This window comes from Miscanthus floridulus, chromosome 9, assembly GCF_019320115.1.
Source record: "Miscanthus floridulus cultivar M001 chromosome 9, ASM1932011v1, whole genome shotgun sequence".
Classification (NCBI taxonomy): Eukaryota; Viridiplantae; Streptophyta; class Magnoliopsida; order Poales; family Poaceae; genus Miscanthus; species Miscanthus floridulus.
In genome coordinates, this window is record NC_089588.1 from 91,584,531 (window position 1) to 91,610,883 (window position 26,353).

Sequence of the window (26,353 nt, forward strand, 5' to 3'; positions counted from 1 at the left end):
GGCTATTCCCCTCTTGGAGGCGGGTTGCTTCAGCTTCTAAGCCTGCATTATAGCTGTCACTACCAACAACGCAACAACACGCGTTACACACTTGCTGTGATAAAATGACAACTTACTTGTTTTTTCCCGCTCTTTGTTATTGAGCTGGCCGACCAGGTTCTGGTTCTGTGCCTCTAGCTCAGTCCTCTCCTGGTCGGCGACTTCAAGTTGGTGGCGCAAGTGTTCCACCTCAGCCGCCAGTTCTTTATTGTTCGCCGTGATTCCCTCAATCTGGTCGAAGCACCTCTTTCGGTACTTTGCGGTCTTCATCAAGTCCTGCATATAAACAAGCTAAGTCAGACAGATCGACTACATAACGGGGTCAAGTGGTCAAGCCAAACATACCTGGACTTCTGTCACCAGACGCTTTGCTGCCCGTTCAACTCTTAGGGTCTCTTCGACCTCTGGGATTTCTTCGTGCATAACCCACTCGTCGTTTCGCCAGCGCGACACATATACATGTTGTCGTTTATCTTGGGGATGGCCTAGGATTTCTTCTACTTCGTCCTCTTCGGCCTCTTGTTCAGGGGGAGGCGCTGGTCTGGAGTCTGCAGTCTCCGCGACAACCATGGCTTTCCCACGAGCCGTAGCATCGGCTAGCGTGCTCTGTGCCAACCCCGGTTGCTGCTCCTCGGCTTGGACTGGTTCCCTTGGCGCCAAGGTACCTGCTGCAGCAGGGTTTGTGCTCGGAGCACTTGTACTTTGCTCGGCTGTCTTCCCGACCAGCTGCTCGGGGACTGATGTCTGGTCGCTCGTCTGCTGAGGTTCCGGTGGGATTTCTTCTTCAGGTTCCTCCACAACTGGCCGCTGAGCAGCTCTTTCCGGCAGTACTGGCGAAGCTATGCTGCATCCGGCTAGCTGGTCAGGATTTTCGGTGGACGCCGACCTGATACACCGGGGAAAAGTTCAGAAGACAATAATATTCAATACAAATTATAAGCTTACATCAAAGTCACAGATACTTACAGCTTGGAAGCACGGAATGACGTGGTGAAGGAGCGTCTCTTCGATCGCGCCTGCTCCACGTGCTCGGCTGGTTCCATCGGGTCTTTTTCGATGACCGGTACTAGCACCGGGGTTTGATGCTCGACACTTCCCTCGCTAGTCCTCTGTGTTGCAGTGGTTAGTGATGCGATCACTGCTGGCACAGAGGAGACACCATGCTCCGTCGACCCCATTTGTCTCCTCTTTCGAGGGACAAGCCGGAAGATGTCCGCATCCTCTGCTTCATCATCTGAAAGGGGGAAGATGGCTTGGCGCCATTTGTTGGCAGCCAGCCGCTTGCCAGCAGCTCTAGTCAATGCATCCTCCACAACCTCGAGTGTCGCCTAGTGGACGTCTTCGGTCCTGGCGCTGGTCTGGGCGGCTGGGCCGACAACTTGCAGCCAATCCACACCAGGGGGCGGAGACACGAACACTGCTGCCCGGTCACAACCATTACTCTGAGAAACATAAAGGAGACAACAGTCAATTTCTTGTTACAACATGATTCTAAAGGTACAAGGAAGTATCATTTACCTTTGGGGGAGGTCGGGCCAGCTTGAAGGCATGCTCGATGTCGTTTGACCTGACATAATTGGGATCGGCCAGGTTGAATAGCTCCCCAATCCTGGCCTTGACTTCTATCTTGTCGAGCGCCTCTTTCCTGGTCCTTGTTGGATCTGCGCTTCCCTGGTACTCGAAGCCAGGATGTACCCTCTTCTGGCAGGACGTAGGTATTACGCCTTCTTGGCGGCCGAACCTGGATAAAACCTTGTGTCTGTCTTGCGTCACCGTCTTGTTTGTGGCTTGCGCATCTGTCTGCCGACAATCTACTACCTTGGGCATACCCCTAGGTAGACTGCCGACCATATTTTGTCGACACCAAGTCAAAACTATTTCACATCATTTAGTTTTGGGAGTTGAACGCCGGACAGTTTGGCCCTCAACCCCTGATAGTCCAGGACCTGACCCGCAAATAGTCTAGGCTGCCTATGGCAGACAATCCGGGCCTGTCTAGATTGTGTTGTTTTCTCTCATTCTTTCGAGCACCTATTTCTATCTGTTCTCGGTTGATCCATTGTACCTCTTGGTCATCGCCAAAGGTACCAAGCCACCAGTTGGCTTGCGATCATACCGATCTCTAGTGCCTTTGGTCTTGGGTCATGATTTTGGGATAGCGGCTTAAAGTTTCGAAAGAAATTTGAGGCTCCCATTCACCCCCATCTGGTCGCCTTTTTGGTCCTTCAATTGGTATCTGAGCTGGTTAAGGATCATTCCACCTTAATCGGTCCATGATCCTCGAAGGCGACATGGAGCACGGTTTCGGCAAACCACCGTTCTTCGATGGAATAAATTACCCCTATTAGAAGATTCGCTTGTCAGCGCATCTTCAGGGGATTGAGTGGAAAGTTTGGGAGATTTGTGAGAATGCTAATTACATTGTGCTTGATACTTGCAAGACTCAGGATCAAATTGATCAACACAATGCAAATAGCAAGGCTCGCAGTGTTCTATTTTCGAGTCTTTCACTTTCTGAGTTAGAGAGAGTCTACGATTCTACAACTGCTCGAGAGATCTGGGTGAGGCTTCAGAGCTATCATGAGAGAACCGCACATGCCATGTTCTCTCGCTTTATGGCGATTGTGAACAAAATGCGGGCAAACAAGCCACAACTACCATATGATGATCATGAGAGGGCACTCAAGTTACTATATGCCCTAGATTGGAAGGTTTGGGACGTGAAGGTGTACGCTATCATTGAGTCTAGGAACTATGACACCCTCACCGTGGATGAGCTTTTCAGCAAGCTCAAGTCCACCGAGATTGATTACTAGACCCAAGCCAAGATCAAGAATCCCTCTGCACCGACTATGGCTTTGGTCTCAGGTAATGGCTCAAGTTCTTCACCTAACCCTTCACAGATGTCATTTGCCTTGTCTTCTTTGGTGTCTGTTATAGAGGAGCAGTTGGAGGCCCTTGGGGACGACGAGCTGGCACTGGTCATCATCTGGTTCTTGCAGTTTCACAACAACCGCTTAAATCGCTGGCGCGATGGTTGTCCCAAGGAAGGATGCTATGGCTGTAGAGACCCCAACCACTTTGTCGCCCACTGCCCCAAAAAGAACAAGTACTCCTCCGATAAGTACGACTCCAACAAGCGCAAGGACAAGCGCGAGTACACCTCCGACAAGCACAGGTCAAAGGGAGGATTCAACAAGGAGGCGCTCCAAAAGTTTTAACTCAAGAGGGCCAAATCCCAGGAGTGCGCCTTCCTCACCTCCCTCAGCGACCTCAACACCAACACCGACAATGATCGCTCTTCTTCTCCCTCGAGCGACGATGAGTCCGAGAGGAAGCTCGAGGACAAGCTGATGAGGCTCTGCTTCATCACCGGTTCCACCCACGAAGGGTTTTGCACCATGGTGGTCGATGCTGAGGTGAAGGCTAGCAAGGACGTGGTTCCCGTCATCGATGACACTACTGAGGTAACCACTTCCATCGATGCTCTTGTTGCTAAATTTGAAACCATGAACAACACCTTGTTTAGCCAAGATAAGCTGCTGAAGTGTGCAGCCCATGAGAGGAAAGAGTTTAAGGACAACCTAGAAATTGTGCTGAAGGAGCTTGAGGAAGCTAAGAAGCTCATTGTAATAGTGTCTAATGAGGGTGAGTGCGACAAGTGTGCTGTTCACATGTCCAACCTTACTGATTTGCAATCCAAGTATGTTGTTTTGCTTGATGAGAATGATAAGTGGAAGTCTAGGTCTGGTTTGTTCGATGCATGCAAGTCTTGCTCGGGCTTGCAATCTGAGCTGGCAGAGAAGATTGCTAGGATCTCTTTGCTTGAGAAGACCAGTTCAGATAGCACTGTTGCTAAGTGTGCATGTTGTGAGGGTTTGGAGTTGGAGTTTGAGTCCTACAGGCACGACAAAATAAAGAACTGAGGAAGTCAACACAAACCTCTGGTCCATCTTGAGATGGGTGTCCTGCAGTGAGCCACAGTTGGGCATGATGATGAGTCAATTCAGGTGGGGAACTGGTGCATCGAGTGTAGGCTTTGCTGTAGGTGGAAAGGGTAAAAATCTCTATGGCAAGGTTGGAGAGTACAATGGATTGAAACCAAGTGAGAAATCTACCACTACCCCCAAATTGATCAAGATCACTACACCTAAGCCCACTTTGCCTACAACGAAAGATGGAGTGTTTGAAGAACCTCCAAAAGCTCCACCCCATAAACAAGTTTGGGTTCCAAAACCTAACCATATCAAGAACCCACATGATACACTACCAAACATCTCTGAGGATCCCCTTCCTAAAGCCAAAAAGCCACCAAGAGTGAACCATACCCACAAGAGAGTGAGCCAACAACCACCCAAGAGGGGTGAGGTATCACTATGACTACTGCCATAGGGATGGTCATCTTGCTGAGTTTTGCTTTAGGAGGAAGAGAGATGAGCGGCGAGAGTACGAGTTGAACAACCGAAACATATACCGCCCGCCCTCTGGCGTACATGTGTCACCTGTTTAGAAGCGCGATGCTAGGCCTAGAGGTGCAATGCCTCAAGGTGCTAGGCCTCAGGTTGTGAGACCATGCGGTGGTCATGCCCGGCGTGGTTTAGGTCATGATCAATATGACTTTGGATCTCGCGGTAGTGTCTTTCAGTCCTACAGCACTAGTGGACCACATTTTCCCCCACGTGTTGTTCACTTCCTCAAATGGGACATGGTATGTTTGGTGTTTTACCTAACACTTTTCTAGGGCAAATGAGCCAACACTGGTATCCTTCATAGTTTACTAACCCCAGTATTGCGCCATTTGCTCATCCCATGCCCTTCTATTGATACAAGACGGAGGGCTAGAGAACACGTGGCTCATTGATTCCGACTGTTCACGCCACCTGACCGAAAGTTCAAAATGGTTCTTTAGCCTCGACCCCGTGCAATGTATGGAGTACATCACATTCGAGGACAATAGCAATGGTAAGGTGCTTTCTTGTGGGACCATTCGGGTCAACGAGAGTTTTGTCTTGAAGGATGTTTCTTTGATTTTGAATTTGCATTTCAGTTTGCTTTTAGTTTCGCAACTCCTTCCGGATGGCTTTGAAGTGCGCTTTAACACCGGCTTGTCTTGACTTCTTGATCCTTAGGGAAATCTTGTTTATCAGATTGTCCCTTTTGGCCGTGTCTTTTGAGCTGATTTTTCTCACTTTTTTGCCTCTTCTCGATATTTGGTGGCTGGATCCTCCTCTAAGCTTTGGAAGCGGCATAGCAGACTGGGTCATTTGAGTTTTGACTTACTTGCTAGGTTGAGCTCACTTGATCTAATCCAAGGATTGCCCAAGTTGAAATTTGAGAAGGATTTGGTTTGCCACCCTTGGCGTCACGAGAAGATGGTTGCCGCTTCTCACCCACTTGTGAACCAAGTCATGACCAAGGAACCCGGCGAGCTACTTCACATGGACACAGTTGGTCCAGCTCGGGTTCGGTCAGATGGTGGGAAGTCGTACATTCTAGTGATTGTGGATGATTTTTCTCGCTACTCTTGGGTGTTTTTCATGGAGAGTAAGGATGAGGCTTTTTCACATGCTCATGATTTGATTCTTTAGTTGCAAAATGAGTTCCCTAAGAATGCCATGAGAGCAATTTGTAGTGACAATGGCACAGAATTCAAGAATACTTATTTTGAAACCTTTTGTGCTTCTTTGGGCCTCGAGCATCAGTTTTCCCCTCCTTATGTCCCCCAGCAAAATGGTTTTATTGAGAGCAAGAATCGGACCCTTGTTGAGATGGCTAGGATGATGCCCGATGAGCACAGGACTCCTAGGAGATATTAGGCTGAAGCGATAAACACCACGTGCCATGTTTCCATTCGGATTTTTCCTTCGAGCTTTCATGAAGAAGACTTCTTATGAGTTGTGATTTGGATGACCACCCAAGGTAAGTCACTTTAGGGTGTTTGGGAACAAATGCTTCATCCCGAAACAAGGTAATTTGGACAAGTTCAAGTCCAAGTCCTCCGACGGTATTTTTCTTGGTTATGCTTCTCACTCTCATGCATATCGTATTCATAACCTTGAAACTAATCGAGTGGTGGAGACCTGTGAGGTCACATTCGATGAAACCATGCCTTGTTCCATTCCTGTCTTTGATTGTGTAGGTGATCAGGAGGTTGGTGAGAGCATCTTTGTGGAGGAGCAGGAAGATGCCGATTGGGGTGATCCTGAGCCGACTCCACCGGCTGCCCTTCTCGAGCCTGCGACGTATACTTCAGCTCATGGCCCTGATTCTTCTTCTTCCACTACTTGGGGTCCGTGCGAACAACCTCCTCAGCCTACGCCGACTACACCTGAGGAAGCCCCAACTGCAGTTGAGGGGGAGCCAACTTCTTCAATGGGGGCACCTCGGCACATTCAGTGTCGCCACCCACCTCAGACCATGATTGGCAACATCGACCAGCATGTCATGCGGTCCAGGTCATATCACATCTCACAGTTTGCACACTCTGCTTTTGTTGCTTCTTTTGAGCCTTGAGATGTTGGACACGCTCTATCTAATTCAGATTGGGTCAATGCTATGCATGAGTTAGAGAACTTTGAGCAAAACCAAGTGTGGGTTTTAGTACCACCTCCACTAGATTGCCACCCCATAGGTACAAAGTGGGTTTTCAAGAACAAACAGAGTGAGGATGGGGTGGTAGTGAGACACAAGGCTAGATTGGTAGCTTAGGGCTTCTGCCAAAAAGAGGGTATAGACTATGAGGAAACCTTCGCTCCAGTTGCTCGCTTGGAAGCAATTAGGATCATTTTAGCATTTGCAGCTTCGAAGGGATTCAAGTTGCATCAGATCGATGTGAAGAGTGCCTTCTTGAATGGGTACATAGACGAAGAGGTTTATGTGAGGCAACCCCCTGGCTTTGAAAACCCTAAGTTTCCTAACCATGTTTTTAAACTCCACAAAGCCTTGTTTGGATTGAAACACGCCCCGAGAGCCTATATGAGCGTTTGAAAGTTTTCTTGCTTGATAAGTGTTTTAAGATGGGCCCTGTTGATAAAACTTTGTTTCTTCTCAAGCAAGGCACTAACACTCTCTTGGTTCAAATATACATGGATGATATCATTTTCGGTGGCCCTTCTCATGCTCTTGTTGCCAATTTTTCAGATACGATGTGCAGGGAATTTGAGATGAGCATGATGGGCGAATTGGCTTTCTTCCTCGGGTTGCAAATCAAGAAAACTCGCGAGGGGACGTTCATGCACCAAGGCAAGTACACTAAGGACATGCTCAAGAAATTCGATATGGGTGAGGCCAAGCCTCTTTCAACGCCCATAACGGCCATGATGGCCCTGGATGTGGATAAGGAAGGAGAAGTTGTGGACCAGAAGGAGTACCGAAGCATGATCGGGTCGTTGCTATACCTGACCGCGATGAGACCGCACATTTAGTTCGCGGTTTGTTTGTGCGTGTGCTTTCAGTCTTCTCCACGCACGTCTCATCATCAAGCCGTCAAGCGGATCCTTAGGTACCTTCGTTTCACACCTGAGTTCGGTCTTTGGTTTTTTGCCTCCTCCTCTCTTTCTCTTTGCGGGTATTCCGATGCGGATTATGCTAGGTCTCGTGTTGAGAGGAAGTCCACTTCGGGGACTTGTCAGTTTCTTAGATCTTCTCTTGTGTCTTGGTCTTCTCGCAAGCAGTCTAGCGTTGCCCAATCCACCACAGAAGCTAAGTATGTTGCTGCTGCTGCTTGTTGTTCCCAGCTGCTTTGGATGATAGCTACTCTAAGAGACTTTGGGTTAGATTTTAGGCGAGTGCCTTTGCTTTGTGACAGCACCAAGGCCATAAGCGTAGCCAAAAACCCAGTCCTCCACTCAAAAATAAAGCACATAGAAGTCTGCTTTCACTTCTTGCGTGACCACTATGAGAAAGGTGATATCGATTTGCACCACGTTGATACCCAAAACCAGCTCGCAGATATCTTCACAAAACCACTTGACCAAGCCCAGTTTGCTCGGTTGCGAGGGGAACTTGGAGTTTGTTTCTCTTTTTAGAGGAGGGGAACTTTGGTTGTTGTACTCTTGTTTTGTGTTCTTTTTAGCTTAGTTTTTGCTTTTGTCCTTTGTATCATATTGCATTTTTCATTTCATTTCATCATGTATTATAGTCCATTTTGAGCTTCATGACTATAGTGATTAGATTGAAATTATGCTCTATTTTGGGATGTTATGCAATTACCTAATGGTGCTTTTGGCTTAGGCTCTTTTTGATCAATTGATACATGTTATGAGCTGAGCTTGTTTTTTCCAAACTGTGAACTTGATTAAAACTTGTTGAAACATAAAATTTGTTCACCGCTAAGATTGGCAACCAGCATGTGTAGGACTTGTTGAGATCCTTTATGCTATCACTTATATACTAGGTTGCTACGTCTCCTGCCTTGAGTCATTCGATTGCTTGGACAACTTTTCTTGTGCTAAAACTTGACAATCAAGCTAAGTGATGAGAAAAGATCGAGATGGGTCTGTATTGTCCTACGTCAAGGTATCGAGACGGCTTCCAATTACACATTTGGATGAACTTGAGCCTTTTAGTGGATGTTGAAACCAGTGTCTTAAGCTTCTGATTGTCTATGACATAGGCTTGGCATGGTTGCTAAGTTAGGCCTAACAATACCGATAACTTCTTGCACACACATGTTTTGACTAATTCTTTTGTTAAGCTGCAAACTCTGATAAATTTAAATTTTGATGAAACCACAAGTCTTAGGTTCGTCTTTGACATGATGTGTAACCGTTGCTTGGGGTAGTTCACCTTGTATACACTTGTTAGCACTAGGTTGATTTCCATCTTATACCTGCTATGTGCTACTTTCAGTGGTGGATCCCTTGTTGAAATTGCTTAATATTGCTCAAATTGCTTAACTATCATATTTTCTTTCACTTGATCTATTTGAGCATTTGCTAGCACTTGTAATTGTTGCTATACACACATGACAGCACCAGTTAGACAATCTTTTCAATATGATTGCTATACTTCTGAAGCTTCTGCATTTCTGCATCCCTTTGCATTCATAGCATATTTTGAGGGGGAGTGACAGTTTTTCATTGCTTGATGTGTGCATGTGTCAACAAGGGAGAGATATAGATCACACATTCAAGGGGAGAGTTTATACACTATTCTTGTTGAGTGCATGCATTCATCTGTGAGGTTGCATCATTTCAATGGGAGTTGCACCTTGAGTTGTTTTTGCTAGATGTGTTGAGCCTTTGCCTCTTGTGGAGGGTCTAGCAGTTTTCAAGTGTTTTGAGCTTTGCTAGTGGTGTTGAGACCGTTGCCTCTTCTTGAGGGCTAGCTATGATTTACTTGGTTGCGTTGAGCCGTTGGCCATGTCTTTGGGGACCAAGTTTTGTTCATTTCAAATGAACCGGTTTTCGCTTTTCTTTGGCTTTTGGTCATTTGGGTGAGCTCTTTGTTTCCTCTTCTTTGTCTTTTGTGCTTTCTTTCTGCTATCATTTGTAGGTGTTGACAATGCACTCATCAAGGGGGAGATTGCAAACACAAGGTTGATATGTGCCCTTGTGGTTCAGATTGGTGATGAGTGATTGTCAACGTGACTTGTGTCTTGGGTTGAGTCGATGAGCTAACCATGGCGTGAGTTGGGTTGTGCAGCATGTCTCTTGGCTTGTGGTGCGTAGGTGTGGAGCTCGGAGGTGGTGGTCGATGGTGAGGTGAAGGTCAAGTAGGGACGTGCCGTGCCGATAGACCGAGAGCGGTGAAGGATGGACGTGAGGCTTGGACTGAGGGACCAGGAGATCGGGTGACTAGCCGTGGTGGCTAACATCTGGGACATCGACAAGCGCAAGTGTACATGGGAGTGACCGTGTTGACCGAGTCAAGACGGCAGACGTGCTAGTCTAGAGGGGCTCAGGAGGACATGGCGGCCGGCCGGTCGCGGACGGCGGTGACACATGTCGAGTGACCGAGGACGCGTATAGAGTACGGTAATCGCGGGCGGTTTGGTGGTTTGGGCCTCAAAACCATCGGTGTTCGGTTTCACGGGTTTGGGCCTCAAAACCCGAGCGGAGGTTCCGAGGAGGGACAGACGGCACATGGCGGCATCGAGGAGTTCGTGTCGAGGCGAAGCTATCTCATGAAGGGCACGGTGGCCATCGGATGAAGATTACCTCGGGTTGGACCATAGTGTCCTCGGGTTAAGTGGTTCGATTCAAAAATATCTAAGGGCAAAACTGGGATTGTCTAATAGCCCTGCTAAATAGGATGAGGGAGCTCCTATCTCCCTTACCTCTTTCATTTTCATTCATCCTTGCCCTAGGTTTTCTCCTCCCCTTAGGTTTTCTTCAGAGAGGTCCATAAATTCCAAATTTTGTGTAAGAGAACAAGGGATTGCTGCCGGAATGGAGGCCCTAACCTCCTCGTGTCCTCCGGGATTTGATTTGTAAGCTGTTTGTGTGAATCGAGTTTGTGTTCTTCGCGTTCTTATTTTTTCCTTCTTGTTCTTGCCTCGTTTCTCCACTTTGAGGTTGTTTTGATTTGTTCCTTTTTGCATTGAGATGAACTAGGACGTGAGTTGAGCCTTTCCACCGAAAGATTTCATCTAATTCCTCATGAGTTCATAGATCGGGGCGAATCAAGCTCTAGGATTGCAAAACCGGTGTTTTTTGTGTTCATCCAATTTTTTGTTGATTGGCTTCAAATTGGACGTTGATCTCTTAGGGTTAGCTCACCTATTGCCTTGTAACCATGTGGTTAAAATTTGGTGGCAATTGGTTTTGATTTGACCGCAAATCAAACGGATTTTGGTTGGAGGCGATTTTTGGATGATCTATTCTGTGCTGTGCTGTTTCGCGACTCCTAGATAGTCCGGGGTTTACCCGCGAACAGTCCGCCACTTGGGTTTTAGCCTGGCCTAGAACCTATTTTTTAACTTCATTTTTCGCTGATTTGAACCGTGGACAGTCTGCCCCTTGGTCCCAGACTATCCGGCATTCATTTTTTCCGGTGCACAGAATCTGTTCCATCGGTTCGGTTTTCTGATTTTTGAATTGCGGACAGTCCGCCGTTCTTTTTTCTGCCTAGGTAAGAATTGTTTCTCATCGTTCAGTTTTCGGGAGTTGAACGCCGGACAGTCCGGCCCTCAACCCCGGACAATCCAGGACCTGACCCGCGGACAGTCCGGGCTCCCTACGGCAGGCAGTCCGGACCTATGCAGATTGTGCTATTTTTTCTCGTTCTTTCGAGCACTTGTTTCCGTCTGTTCTCGGTTGATCTGCTGTACCTCTTGGTCATCGCCAAAGGCACTCAGCCACCCGTTGGCTTGTGATCATACCGTTCTCTAGTGTCTTTGCTCTTGGGTCGTGATTTTGGAACAACGGCTTAATGTTTCAAAAGAAATTATTGTTCAGTGTTGCAGAAGACTAGAGTGCCTAGTCCCATTCTTAGCCAAACGGATTGGTCCATTTTACTCGCATCTTCATTTCCTCACATGTGCGCCTGGTTGTTCTTTTTAGAACGGCGTCAAAATTACAGGCGGCGGGCCCCATATGAGTGGAACTGTTGTACCCTTTTTCGTTTTTTTGGTCTGAGAGCCTTTGTAACCTGTACAAATTGTTTTCTCCTTTTTATCTATACTAGCAAAACATGCCCGTGCATTGTAACGGGAGAAAACAATCAAACTTTTTTGGAAAACGACATACGCTATGGAGTACATTTTGGCAACGGCGTGCCGCCTCAGACCTCGCCAGCGGCATGGGCGCACCTAGTCATGCGGGCCAGGGGGGGAGGGGGTCACAGCGCGGGCACCCTTGCCTGGAACGCGGAGGCAGGAAGCGCAACCCCATCTAATGTCCTCCTCGATTCTTTCTCTTATTTCCTCGATTCAATTCTTTCTCTGATTTCCTCTTCGGTCGATTTGTGTGTGGATGGAGAAGGAATTTATTTTTGTTGATTTTTGGTGATTGTTGTGGTCGTTGGCAGAAGAAACAACAAATTTATTGATTTGGTTTTATAAATTGTTGTCTTTCTAGAGTTAGTCTGGTGATTTTGGTTTTGATTTGGATCGATGTGGTGGTTTTGATTTATTCTCGGTTTGGTCCCTTGCACTTTGCTTACCGATTTGGAAAATCCTTGGTATAGATTTGTGGGGCCAGAGGAAATCTAGTTGATTTCGGATTATGGATGGTTAGAGATGAATGTGGAGGCAAGATGAAAATTTGGGCAGGAATTTGCCTCTTTAATGTTAGGTATCGATAGATATAGATAATGGACTACACACAACAAATTGCTTAAGATTTCAGCTTCCGTTTCATTAATTTGATTAGTGGGACTGGACCAAGTTATAATAAAATAAATTTTATTTCTAATCAAAATTACGACTAAAACTTGACGGTGAAAACCTCTACTTCTTAAGAAATGAGTCAAGGGCTCAAAGATCCTTAATTATTATATTTATCATTTATTATGGTATTTACATTTATTATGGAAAAAATAAAAATAGAAGTATTTAGAAAGGAAAATGATGTACGTGGAGGGCAAAAACCGAAACGGACGCCAACACCATCACCTATCTATGGTCCGTGTACGGCCAGGTCATTGTTGTTTACCCAAGGACTTGAAACCGAAGAAATCTATTTGATTAGGATTGTAAACGGAGGCAGTTTCCTTATTCACGTAGTTAGTTAGAGGAAGGCTAGACGAAAAAATAGGTGGAGAGCAATTTTGTCTCTTTAATATTAGGTATAGATATATATAGATATATAATACAAAAAAATTGGTAAGGGCTCCCACGGCGATCTTTCAAAAAAAGGAAACGAATAGCCAACCTAACTTGTTTCCACACTGGGCCAAAATCGATCTAGCCGCATTCCCACCAGGTGCATTGCCAGACTCGGTGGTGATCTATGGAATACCAACTTAGCAGGTTCCAGAAACCGGCATAGCCCATTTTGACTTTGTCCAGTTTTGCTGTCAAGTGTCAACACAATGCTATATATATATGTGTGACCACCCATAAACCCCTTAACAAAGAACAATCAGCTATCACGAATTCGATCAAGATCGATCAATCTGCACAACAATGGCATTGCTGGCTGAACACAGAAGGCATATGGCAAACGCTATTACAGAATAAATACCTAAATTCAAAAAGTTTATCCCAGGTCACGGCAAAGCCAAATGATTCACATTTTTGGAGAGGCCTCATGCATATCAAGGATGAGGTGCTGGCAAAAGGTTCTTTCGATATTAAGGATGGAACCACGGCTAGATTTTGGGATGATGTATGGGTAGGTGCTAGGCCTCTGAAAGTTCGTTATCCATCTTTATATAATATTGTGAGAGATCCTCACGCTACAGTCTCAAAGATAATGAGCACTAGCCCTCTGAATATTTCTTTTAGGAGGGCTCTGGTGGGTAATAAACTTACAGAATGGCTTAGTCTAGTAGCAAGTATTTCTCATGTCGAACTAATAAATGGATCTGATCATTTTAGATGGAGTTTAACCAGCTCAGGTTCATTCTCAGTCAGATCCATGTATCTCAACCTTATAGATACAAATACATCTTTTCGGCATAGGAAGATTTGGAAGATAAAAGTTCCTCTAAAAATAAAAATTTTCCTCTGGTTCCTACAAAGAGGTGTCATTCTTACCAAAGATAACCTGTCTAGGAAAAATTGGAAAGGGAGTCAGAATTGCGTTTGTTGCAATGGGAATGAAACTATTCAACACTTATTCCTGGACTGCCCTATTGCCATAATGATTTGGAGGATTATCTTCTTTGCTACTAGTTTAACTCAACCTAGATCAATCAGCCACATGTTTGGTAACTGGCTGTCTAATCAAAATAAAAGGATTAGAAATTTGATTTGGGTGGGAGTGGCTGCTATGTGTTGGGCTATTTGGAGATGCCGTAATGATGTTGTTTTTAATAAAATAAAATCTAACTCTATTATGCAGGTCATTTTCAGGGGAGCGTACTGGTTACGCTTCTGGGCCCAGCTGCAGCGTGAAGAGCAAGCTAAGGACGCGCTCTCGACAATAAGCAAGAAATTAGAAGTTATTGCTCTAGAGATATCCAATAACGGATGGAAACAATTTTATTGTTTAAGTTAGCGTCTTGGTCATGTTATAAGACCTTGGCTTTCTTTTTGGTTTTATCATTTTCTGTAATTTTGGGCTGTGTACATCTACGGATGTAGAGGCCGGATGTTTATCCATTATCTAAAAAAAAAGGCTCAGCTTCAGCTCTGGCACCAGGCCCTCTGCTTCTTCAAGCCAGTGGCGCTATCGGTCGTGTTAGACCTCCGCATCCCCGATGCCATCCATCGCCTCGGTGGTGCTGCCACCCTTCCCGAGATAATGGCAGAGGCTGGGATCAACCCCTGTAAGCTCCGCGACCTGCGCCGCATCATGCGCGTGCTCACCTTATCTGGCATCTTCAGCGTCAAGCAGGCAGTCTACAAACTGACGACGGCGTCCCGCCTCCTCGTCAGAGACGAGAGCTTGACGACCAGCCAGCAGCTGTCTCCTTTTCTCTACCCGCAGCTCATTCTCACACCTTGCCGAGAATCCCCGGTGAGCAGGGGCATACACGCGTGGTTCCGGCAGGATCAGCCGCAGCCGGCGGGTCCGTCCCTGTTCGCCCTGGCGCACAGCGGCATGACGACGATCTGGGAAAGAGCGGAGCGTGACGCCACCGCGTTCCCTTTCGACGCCGCCATGGCCTCCGACACAGCCTTTCTCATGCCGATCGTCCTCAAGGACTGTGGCGAGGTCTTCCATGGGCTAACTTCGCTTGTCGATGTTGCCGGCGGGCTTGGCGGGGCCGCTGCAACCATAAAGGCGGCGTTCCCGGATATGAAGTGCACCGTGCTGGATCTGCCACAGGTTGTCACCAAAGCTCCCACTGACAACGACGTGCAGTACGTTGCTGGTGACATATTTCAAAGTATTCCACCGGCGAACGCTGTGTTCCTCAAGGTACGTATCTCACGTGGCACTCCTCATATATATTTCGGATGCAAATTAAGCTTGATATTCAAATATTCATTTAATTTGATGAATGGCTTTTTGTTTCGTATGTCAGTGGATTCTGCACGACTGGAACGACGATGAGTGCGTCAAGATACTAAAGAACTGCAAACAAGCAATACCTCCACGAGATGCAGGAGGGAAGATAATAATAATCGATATGGTGGTTGGATCTGAGCCGTCAGACATCAAACACGTAGAGACACAGGTTTTGCATGACATGATGATGATGGTTATGAATGGAGTCGAACGAGATGAGCAAGAGTGGAAGAAGATCTTCTTCGAGGCTGGATTCAAGGACTACAAAATTGTACCACTTCTTGGCGTTCGTTCTATTATCGAGCTCTATCCTTGAAAAGCTCGGTGAAAACCATAAAAAACAATAAGAGCATCGGAACATGCATCAGTTATCAACATTTGTTTTTATATAGATAAAAGTGACATCGAATAAGAGGATCTCCTATATATAGATATGGAGGGATTTGTATCCGGCCGGGCATCCGGTCAGACCTTCTTGGACCTAGAGTCCTATAGACAAAAGTTTGCACACGTATAGTGCTGCCTCAAAGTGTAAATTGGCGAACGACAAAATGAGTTTTGTTTTTCGTCATATTGTGTTTGCTAATAATATTATAAATGGTGCATGCTCATTGAAATGATGTGAAGCAATTACGATTAAGAAAACATTTCTACAAAAGTTAGTAACACTAATGTTGGGGAATGCCGAGCTGCTGGAGGCAGCAGTGGGACGCTGAGCTGCAGGAGGTGGGATCGGCTCGGGCCTCGGCGAGCATCTCTTCTCCTCTCCCGTCACGTGTGTGACCGTGCGAGTCTCCCTCGCCCACTCGCGGCCACGGTCGCGGTCACAGAGACGCGGACTCACGGTAGGGTCTCCTGTCTATACGTGAGGCTGGGGTGGTGGCCGGCTGGAGAGTTCCCTGAAACCCTCCTGTGGATAAGGGTTCTCTAGTTCTAGGGTCTTATGTGTGGTCTAGGCCAATATTAGGCCACTTTACATATATTATCAGCCAGCCTTAACAGTTCAGGTCTTGTAAATGCGGATACCTGATAGACACCCGCTGGTAAATTTCTGTACCTGCACCTTTGTGGGTACCCGGGCCGCATATTCCCGAGGGTGAACTTTCTTACCCATGCCCTCACTCGTCGGGTATGGGACACATGGGTACTCGTGTCTATGGGCCCGGCTGCCATCCTTAAGCGAATCTGACCCACTCCCACTGGCATAGCCACCGCCACATGGACAAGGTTTTTCTTTGTGGCATGTAAGTCTGGAGGCAGAGTTATGTGTGGAGATGACCATAGATGCTGGTGAATATCCACCATGGACTTGTTAGATGCTATAAATCCAGAATTAAGCTCAAGGACCAGTAATGGTGACCTTGGACTCAACGGAACATAGAGACTGGATGCAAGCATGGATCACGTTTGCATGCGCACTCATCATAGACACTAGATGCAAGCATGGATCGCGTTTGCACCTATGGATTTGGCTCTTGGTAGAAACTGATGTGCAGGGAGAGAGAGATCCTGGAAGAAGGGAGGGAGAGAGCTAGCCAGGGAGTCTGGGGAAGTGATTTTTAATTTCTGATGGATCAGTACGATACAAGCGAAAATTTAGGTCCTATTTGGATGTTGTGGTTTTGAGAAACTATAGTACCAACAAACTTTAGTTTTAGAATAGGAGATGGGCAAAACAATTGTTTAAAAAAAAGAGGTCTAGAGTGGACTTTCTAAAACTCCAAAATAGACTAGAGCTTTTGCAATGCAATGGTTTTCAAAACAAGAATGATAATTACATCCAAACACCTTATAGATTTAAAAACCAAACTATCAAAAAAAAATACTTTGGATCCAAATAGGGTCTTAGTGGGGTAGACAAGCAATCCAAACACATTGCCTTTGAGATCAAGACCGAAAATTTTTAAGGTCTCTAATTTACACAAGTTTTTAGCCAAAAACAGGATCCCAAACAGGCCCTAAAATGTTAATGTATGTCCAATATCTGTATTTGATTCAAATATGGATGGCAAAATATTATTTTTTATTATTTTTCTCCTCTGATCCAGAATATGGACATGAATCCGATATCATCTGAATCTTTGATGGTGAAACTACCTAATGGATATATCACTCTCGTCCATGCATCTCCAGCCCGAGTTTTGAAACTAGAGCTATACTAACTAGAAGAATTTCTTGCAACGTTGCTGCCAGCGAGAAAATACGGATGAATTTGGTTAGCTGCTAGCGTCGTTATGGAAGTTGAGTAGAGGAGTTGGAAGGACATGGGAGTTTGATGCTGGACGGAGTCACCATGGAGAAGGTGCAGGGTGAAAATTTATAATGGCTTGGACGCATAGTAGAATTAGTGGCTTGGTGCAAGGAACCAAGTGGAGACCAATATGGTGCCTCTTGATGCTGTGGTGGCTTGGCAGCAAATGCAATTTAGTGTTTGAAGTTACTCCTGATGAGGCTCGCGAATGCAATTTAGTGTTTGTATTTAGTGACTTGGTGGGGCTCTGGTGATGACGTGGCCTCATGAAATCTCAAAGAAATAGGTGGTAGAGTTTTGCTTTATTAAAGTATGAGATAAGATAAGATTACCAAATTATCTGTATCTTTGATGCTGAAGCTACCTTGTTCGTATACATATAACTTTTTGATTTTTACTTGGGTTGAAGTTTGATGGAGACATTAAAATTTATCACCAAATTACACTACTTATTTTTACCCGGGTAGAAGTTTTATGGAGACATTAAAATAGATATATCAAACACAACTTATTTTGATTTGGGTAGAGTGCAGGGTGCTGGCAGCGGCAGGCGGTACCAACTGAGACGAGAATGCATACCAAAGACATAGACACAGCAGCGGTAAATTATTTGAGGCAACTAAACTAGTCGACCTTCCATGCATGTGTTCATCATCCCAAGGAAAAACATTCAACGACGACATGCATGATGATGATCGATGTGTAGACTGAACGCCGTGACTGACTGCTAGGCTCGGCGGTGAACGGAAGTCCAAGCGCATGCCGTGGAACGTGGACTGACTGCTGGCTGAGCGATGCGGGACCGACGACCATGCATGGCGTGCGGCATGCATCACTGATTCACTACTGTCAGTCCATGCAACGAAGGAGGAACGAATATGACAGTCGGGCCTCATTTGTCTATACACTGCCGGAGATGGCTTCTTTGCCGAGTGTTCCTGACTTTGTCTAGTGTTTTTTATCAGGCATTCGATAAAAAGGTTGTTTGCCGAGTGCCATATAGAAAGCACTCGGCAAACAAATGACACTCGGAAAGAAGGTGGTTTGCCGAGTGCCGAACACTCAGCAAAGAATAACACTCGACAAAGACCAGTTTTACCGAGTGTCAAACAATAACACTCGGCAAAGGACCGACGCCGTTAACGGCCGGCAGCTGCCGTTAATCCTTTGCCGAGTGTCTTCTCCTGACACTCGGCAAAGAGGCTCCTTTGTCGAGTGTCATTTTTTGACACTCGGCAAACTATATTTTTTTTCACTTTTGACCTCGAAACTTTTTCTACAGTCCTCAGACAATACCTGGTACTCCATGTTCCAATGTGGCACATTTCTCGGACTTTTTCTATATTTTTTTAATTTATTTCATTTAATTGAATTTTCTTGTATAATTCAAATTATAACGGCTAGTCATTCGAATAGTGAAAAAATTGAATGGAAAAATGATATTCATGTTATTTTGTATAATGTGAGGCCGTATTCAGGAACAGACCACCAATTTCGAACATTTTGTTCATGAAATATGACCACGAACTTGCAGTCGAGTTGTTTTTAAATTCTATAAAAAGCAAACGAAGTCCGAAAATCATGAAACTTGTCAAGATATCATATGTGGAGGCTGTGATAAAAAATTGAGGAGGTTTCGCGCAAGTTGTCACATACGATGCTTGCAAACTGAAGTCGGTCAAGTTGTTTTTATCACAGCCTCCACATATGATATCTTGACATCTTGACAAGTTTCATGATTTTCGGACTTCGTTTGCTTTTTATAGAATTTAAAAACAACTCGACCGCAAGTTCGTGGTCATGTTTCGTGAACAAGATGTTCGAAATTGGTGGTCTGTTCCTGGATACGGCCTCACATTATACTAAATAACATGAATATCATTTTTCCATTCATTTTTTTCAGTATTCGAATGACTAGCGGTTATAATTTGAATTATCCAAGAAAGTTCAATTAAATAAAATAAATTAAAGAAATATAGAAAAAGTCTGAGAAATGTGCCACATTAGAACATGGAGTACCAGGTATTGTTTGAGGACTGCAGAAAAAGTTTGGAGGTCAAAAGTAAAAAAAAATTATAGTTTGCCGAGTGTCAAAAAAATGACACTCGGCAGAGGAGTCTCTTTGTCGAGTGTTAGGACCTATGACACTCGGCAAAGATTTTTTTAAAAAAATTTAAAAAAACCCCTCTTTGCCGAGTGCCTGGCCAGGTGGCACTCGGCAAAGAATTAAAAAAAAATAAAAAAAAACTTTGCCGAGTGTCAGATTGGGGGCACTCGGTAAAGAAGGCATTTAACCTCCTGGCCCAGCCGGCCCACACACCGCACGCATGCACACACGCACGCCCGCGCCAGCGCCGCTGTCGCCGCCCGCGCCAGCGCCATGCTGCCCCGGCCCGCGCCGCGCCAGCCCCGCCGCCGTCGCCGCCACCGCCCCCGCCCACGCCGCCCCCCGCGCCGCGTCGCCGGAGGAGGAGGAGAAAGAGAGGAGGAAGAAGGAGGAAGAGAAGGAGGAGGAGGAGGAAGAAGGAAGGAGGAAGGAGAAGGAGGCGCTAGCCCTGCCGCCGCCCCCGCCCGCGCCCATGCCGTCGCCGCCCCCGCCCGTGCCCGCGCCGTCCCCGGCGCTTCTCTAGCCATCGCCTTGTCCACCGGCGCCCTGGCCCCTTCACCACCGCCGCCCTACGACGCCCACTAGGTATGCCCTACCGTCGTCGTCGTCGTAGTATTACTAGTAGTTGCGGTAGTAGTAGTGGTAGAGTAGCAGTGGTGGTAGTCGTTGGAGTGGTTGTGACATTATTATATATATGTGATTGGATATAATCTTGTGCATGTCGGCCATCGTACCGTTCAAATATATGTGCATGTCGGCCATCGTGCCGTTAGTTTTCTTGTAGGTTTTGAAAACCTCACCATGCAGGGGAGGTGCTGCCGAAATTTTGTATTGACAGTTTTATGTTTCTTTTTTTGTAGAGAAGAGCCCGTCGGAGTGGAGCCAGAGTACCTCGGCGACCCCGATCGCCTTCCTCGCCGCTGCGGGTCTTCCTGCACCACATCGCCTCGCCACTGCACCGACCCGCCACGCCCCTGCTAGCCGAACTCCACCGCCACCCTAGGTATAACGCCTCTTTCCGTATCATGGTCGTAGATCACGTAACCCAGTTAGGCGTCTCCTGTTCGAAAGAGATACGGTTGGAAATATGCAGATATTTCCATATCTAAAACCGTAGCTGTTTCAAATTGTCCACGTTTTTTGGACAGCCCGCTGATGCGTAGGTGGGGTTAGTTTCCATGGTCTACTCCGATCCGAGATAGAGTTGCGGCATCATCTCCCTGTTGTTCTTCGGATACACACTCTCCCTGGTAGGACGTGTATTTGGAGAACAGCGGGGAGGTGCTACTAAAATTCTGTCTTGGATAGGAGTAGAGCATGGAAACTAACCCCACATGCGCATCCTCGCATGGGATTAGGACCTATCCTCACCTATTAGATAGTAGGAACATCGTGTAGATGCAATTGATGTTTGTATTACTTGTCGCTATATATGCTAGAGGATGGAGGACCATGAGTGGATGTACATAGGCCGCGAAAGTCAGGGTCAGGTCACCAATGAATGGATCGACAAGACCGATGCTTTCTTGGAACGGGCATTTGGTGTGGCTGCTAAAGGAGCAAGTAAAATTTGTTGTCCCTGCAGCAAATGTGCAAACAAGAAAAGACAAATGAAGAATGTCATGGGGGAACATCTTTGGAAGAATGGATTTACGGCAGACTATACCCGGTGGGTCTACCATGGTGAAGCCGATCGTATGAGCGAGGAGGTGGTGAGACCACGCGTCGAGGATTATGATGCTGATGCTGGGGTAGCAGACATGTTAAATGACTATCACGAGGAGGAGCTAGAGGCAACCGCAAAGGCGTTCTACGACATGTTTGCCGCGGCACAGAAACCCCTTCATGGCCAGACAAAGGTTTCTTAATTGGATGCCATTGGACGCATAATGGCGTTAAAGTCCCAGTATAGCCTGAGTCGAGACGCCTTCAATGGTATGTTGACAGTTATTGGCAGCCTGCTTCCGGAGGGTCACCTTCTGCCAAAGAGCATGCACGAGTCACAGAAACTCCTTCATGCACTTAAGATGCCATATGAGCAGATACATGCTTGCCCGAAGGGGTGCATCCTATTTAGGAAAGAATACATGGAAGCAAAGTACTGTCCAAAGTGTAAATCCTCTAGGTTCCTGGAGGTAGATTCTGGTGATGGCCAGAAGAGGCAGCTTGACATTCCCGTGACAATCCTATGGCACCTTCTGTTCATACCGAGGATCCAATGGTTATACATGACCGAGGAATCCACGAAACAGATGACATGGCACAAAAATGGCAAACGATACAATCCTGACAGGATGGTACATGCATCCGATGGTGAAGCATGGACCCACTTTGATGGCATTCATCATGAGAAAGTTAAGAGGCTCGTAATGTACGTGTTGCACTGGCAACAGATGGGTTCAATCCTTATGGAAGGATGGCTGCTCCATACACATGTTGGCCCGTGTTCGTCATCCCCCTCAATCTCCCCCCCCCCCCCGGCGTATGCTTTCAACGACAGAACATATTCTTGTCATTGATAATTCCTGGACACCCGGGGAATAATATGGGTGTGTTCATGGAGCCTGTGATTGATGAATTGGTCCGTGCTTGGGAGGAAGGGGTATGGACATACGATCGAGCTACAAAGAAAAACTTCAAAATGTATGTTTGGTACCACTACTCCCTACATGACTTCCTGGCGTATGGGATATTCTGCGCCTGGTGTGTTCACGGGAAGTTTCCATATCCAGTATGTAAGGAAGGTCTGAGGTTCATTTGGTTGCAGAAGGGTGATAAGTATTCATCGTTCGAGAAACATCGGCAATTCCTCCCTCTTGACCATGCATTCAGACGAGACATCAAGAACTTTACGAAAGGTGTCATAGTGACAGACCCTACACCACCGATAATGACTGGTGTCGTGGTTCATGGACACATAGATGGTCTCGTGGTTAATCCAGAAGGTGGTTTTGTGGGATATGGAGAGCAACATATGTGGACTCATAAGTCGGGCTTGACTCGGCTCCCCTGTTTTGATGACCTTCTCCTTCCACACAACATTGATGTAATGCACACTGAAAAGAATGTCGCCGAGGCACTTTGGGCAACAATCATGGACATTCCTGACAAGTCAAAGGACAACGTTAAGGCTAGAGTGGATCTGGCAATGTTATGCGATAGACCAGACCAACATATGAAGCCTCCTAGTCGCGGCAAGACATGGAGAAGGCCTAAGGCCGATTTTGTCTTAAGCAAGCCCCAAAGGAGGGAAGTACTAGAATGGATGCAGACGTTAATGTTCCCTGATGGGTATGCAGCTAATCTAAGGAGGGGAGTGAACTTATCTACTATGCGAGTCTTAGGGATGAAGAGTCATGACTACCACATATGGATTGAGCAGCTTCTTCCGGCGATGGTTTGAGGCTATGTCCCTGAGCATGTCTGGCTAGTGCTGGCAGAGTTGAGCTATTTCTTTCCCCAGCTTTGTGCCAAGGAGTTATCTCGGACCGTGATTGCTGACTTGGAAAGAATGGCACCTGTGTTGCTCTATAAGTTGGAGAAGATCTTTCTATCCGGCTTCTTCAATCTGATGCAGCATTTGATTTTGCACCTCCCGTATGAGGCACGAATGGGTGGCCCGTGCAGGGCCGTTGGTGCTATCCAATCAAGAGATGTCTAAAGGTTCTTCGAAAGAAATGTAGAAATAAATGCAAAATCGAGGCTTCCATTGTAGAGGCATACATTCTGGAGGAGGTGGCGAACTTCACAACAACATACTATGTTGACAACCTCCCTAGCGTGCATAATCCACCTCCCTCATTATAATGCTGGCGAAAATGAATCGAACCTCAGCCTTTTCCGAGGGCAACTAAGAAGCGCAAGTGCATCAACCCCCAATACCTTGAATCATGAAGAGTGGCGCCATATCATGCTATAAGTATTGACCAACCTTGATGAAGTGGTGTCGTACATGCAGTAAGTTCTCAACGAACTTGTTAAATACGCCATCACTATTCTGCATCCAACCCCCTTGTTTCTCGTTGGTACAGGGAATTTCTTCATGAATTCTGGCATCAATCAAGGGATCCTACCCCATAGCAGGTAGATACCCTTCTTAGACAGGGTGCGGGAAATGGAATGCCCGATTTCATTTCTTGGTTCAAACGGAAGGTACCGTCCAATTTAGCTCGTACTTAGTTTGACATTCCAAGTTAATCGTACGTGCGAATAATATAACGATGTATCATGCTTGAGCTTGCAGGGCCAGAGGGAAGCATCTATGCGTGCCGAGTTGAGATAGGTTGCCGATGGCTTTGCCTATAGGGTCAGGTCATTTTCTCGTTATGACGTGAATGGATATCGCTTTCGCATAACAAGCTACGAGCAGAGTCGGCCCAATCGAAGAACCATAAGTTCCGGAGTTTTTACGCCTGGCGTTGATGAGGTCGAGTATTATGGAAGAATTGAAGAAATATACAAACTCAAGTTTTATGGTTCCAAACCTTTTAATCCCGTCATATTCAAATGCCATTGGTTTGATCCTAAAGTAACGAGACGGACATATTCTAATCTTGGGCTAGTCGAAATTCGACATGATTCCGTCTTACCAGGAGACGATGTGTATATTGTGGCCCAACAGGCCACACAAGTTTATTATCTCCCATATGCGTGTCAAACCATAAGGCATCTTAAGGGTTGGGATATTGTGCACAGGGTATCGCCACATGGTAAAGTGTCTGTCCCAAACGATGAAGATTACAACTTAGACCCAAACACATATGACGGAGAGTTCTTTCAAGAAGAGGGACTAGAAGGGAGGTTTGAGATAGACTTAACCGAAACGATCGGAATGGAAGTAGACAATGAAACGGTTATTGAAGAGGACGCTGGAGATGAGGTGCAAAATGTGAAGGACTTACAAATGCTTGAGCGATTACATTTAGACAATGACAATGACAACATTGCTCATTCGGATAGTGTAGATTATTTCGACATGATTGATAGTGATGATGAGACTTATGATCCAGCTAATCCCGATCATGAAGATTATTTCTAATACATGTAACACTATGTTATTTTGTAATTATGTTTTGTTTATTTTGCATCTATTTCTAAGTACTTCTTGTTTATCTGTGCTTATTGGTTTACTCTTTTTAATTGTAGGTGATTAAACAAAGATGGTGGGTGGTGGGATGAGGAAGCTAACGTCCTTGTACCGAAGGACAAGGACCGCTGCAGTGGGGAGAGTAGGAGGAGGAGCATCTGTAGGAGGGAGTCGTCGCTTGCCGCCCCGTCGCGTGAGGAGGAGGAGGAGGAGCAGATGCCCTAGGAGGATGCTGAGGAGGTGCAGGAGGACGACGAGGAGGCGTAGGAGGATGCGCAGGAGGACAACGAGGAGGCGCAGGAGGACGACGAGGACGAGGCGACAGCGGGAGGTTCGCTTCCTCTAGTTCGTCGAGCGTCTACTTGCGAGGTCCTGCAAGCCTCCCTCAGCAACCGATACCTCGTGAGAGACGCCCGCTGATTCGACCAGAGAGGAAAAAGTAAGTAACTTTAGATGTTATCACTACTTTATATGATATGTTGAAAATCAAAATAGAAATTATTAATTTTTCTTAATCACTTGGGTAGGAACTGGACGATTGTGGTGAGTGGAGGTGGTCACACACGCCAAGTCATTGGCATCCTCGGTTTTCTGTGCAAGGAGCACTTCCCTGGCCTGGTTGAGTACGCCGGAGTGACAGGGCCGGCCTACTCGTTTGACCACTACGCCGCCGCCCCCGATGCTGCAGATCGAGCCCACAGGGTATTCAACAACAAGGCAGAGAGGGTGAAGCAAGAGTTGTGGGTAAGTATTCCTCGCACTACATTGCTCAATACATTCTTGAAATAATGAATGGATACATCGTGTTTGTATGCAGGATTTCTTTAGATGCCAGGATGGACATGAGGCCAGGGCGGATGCGGTGGCTACCAAATGCTGTAAAAAACTCGTCGTGGACATGCATTACGAGGCACGTATCCAGGCCATCGTAACTTACCACGGGCCCATCCTTGGAGCGAAGGTCACCCAAAGGGACGCAAGATCCATGACGCTGACCCGAGACCAGTACCTGCAGGTAAATACAGAATATTAACACTGATTCCTTTTGAGATTAAGTAGGCTTAATTTCATCTTCTGATATGTCATGTACTTGATGGCCTGTAGATGATTCCTTATTGGTGCGCCACGCATCCCCAATGCTGGGAACAGATGGTGGACAGATGGTGCTCATGCAAGTGGGAGGAGACACACAACTTGTGCCGGGAGCGACATTTGATGATGCCAGGTGTAGCAGGCCATCAAGGCAGCCGTAGCCTTAGCGGATACGCAGAAACATGGGTACGCAAATTCATTTATTTATTCTAACGCTCAATTCTGCATGATTTCTAATCATCTTGAATTTTTTCTCGTAGTCGGCATCACATGGTGGCCAACCTTGCTCCATCTTCAAGGCATTTGCTATGGCTCACAAGGGCAAGGCAACGTCCGACGTCAACTACAACCCGGAGGACGGGCCTAAGGCGTACAGCAATGCGACCGTCCACAACCGACTCAGTGAGTACACATCGATGGCAAGGGAGGTCCATGGGTCAGAGTACGATCCGAGCACTGAGGACCTTGATGGAGAAGTCGTCATGAGGGTGGGCGGAGGCAAGAAGCATGGGCGGTACTGGATTGGCGACGGCGCAATCGACTCGGCCGCTACTCCCAGTCTCTCCTAGATTCGAGCAAGCAGCACGAGCAGTAGCCCGGCCATACGACCTCGGTAGGACACTTCACACCACCGGGTGGAGGCACTCGAGGTTATTCCTGGTTTAATCGTCGTTCATTGGTTTTTTCATACCTTTCCTTTGCATTATTGTAACATT

The 26,353-nt window shown here is 46.5% G+C and overlaps 2 protein-coding genes across 2 annotated transcripts; both read left to right on the top strand.

The window, feature by feature from the left end:
* Positions 1-14,268: 14,268 nt before the first annotated feature.
* Positions 14,269-15,670, top strand: LOC136482375 (5-pentadecatrienyl resorcinol O-methyltransferase-like). The gene is made up of 2 exons (XM_066479589.1): positions 14,269-15,011; positions 15,118-15,670. The coding sequence occupies exons 1-2, from the start codon at positions 14,391-14,393 to the stop codon at positions 15,415-15,417; spliced, it is 921 nt and encodes a 306-aa protein (XP_066335686.1). The 5' UTR covers positions 14,269-14,390; the 3' UTR covers positions 15,418-15,670.
* Positions 15,671-19,679: 4,009 nt separating this feature from the next.
* LOC136480281 (predicted GPI-anchored protein 58) lies at positions 19,680-19,982 on the top strand. The gene has a single exon (XM_066477870.1). It carries the CDS (start codon positions 19,680-19,682, stop codon positions 19,980-19,982), a length of 303 nt encoding a protein of 100 aa, XP_066333967.1.
* Positions 19,983-26,353: the final 6,371 nt, after the last annotated feature.

Coding starts and splice junctions, on each gene's coding strand:
- LOC136482375 (XM_066479589.1), top strand. CDS start 14,391: ATGGCAGAGGCTGGGATCAACCCCTGTAAGCTCCGCGACCTGCGCCGC. Junction 15,012..15,117: donor CGAACGCTGTGTTCCTCAAG/GTACGTATCTCA, acceptor TTCGTATGTCAG/TGGATTCTGCACGACTGGAA.
- LOC136480281 (XM_066477870.1), top strand. CDS start 19,680: ATGCACACACGCACGCCCGCGCCAGCGCCGCTGTCGCCGCCCGCGCCA.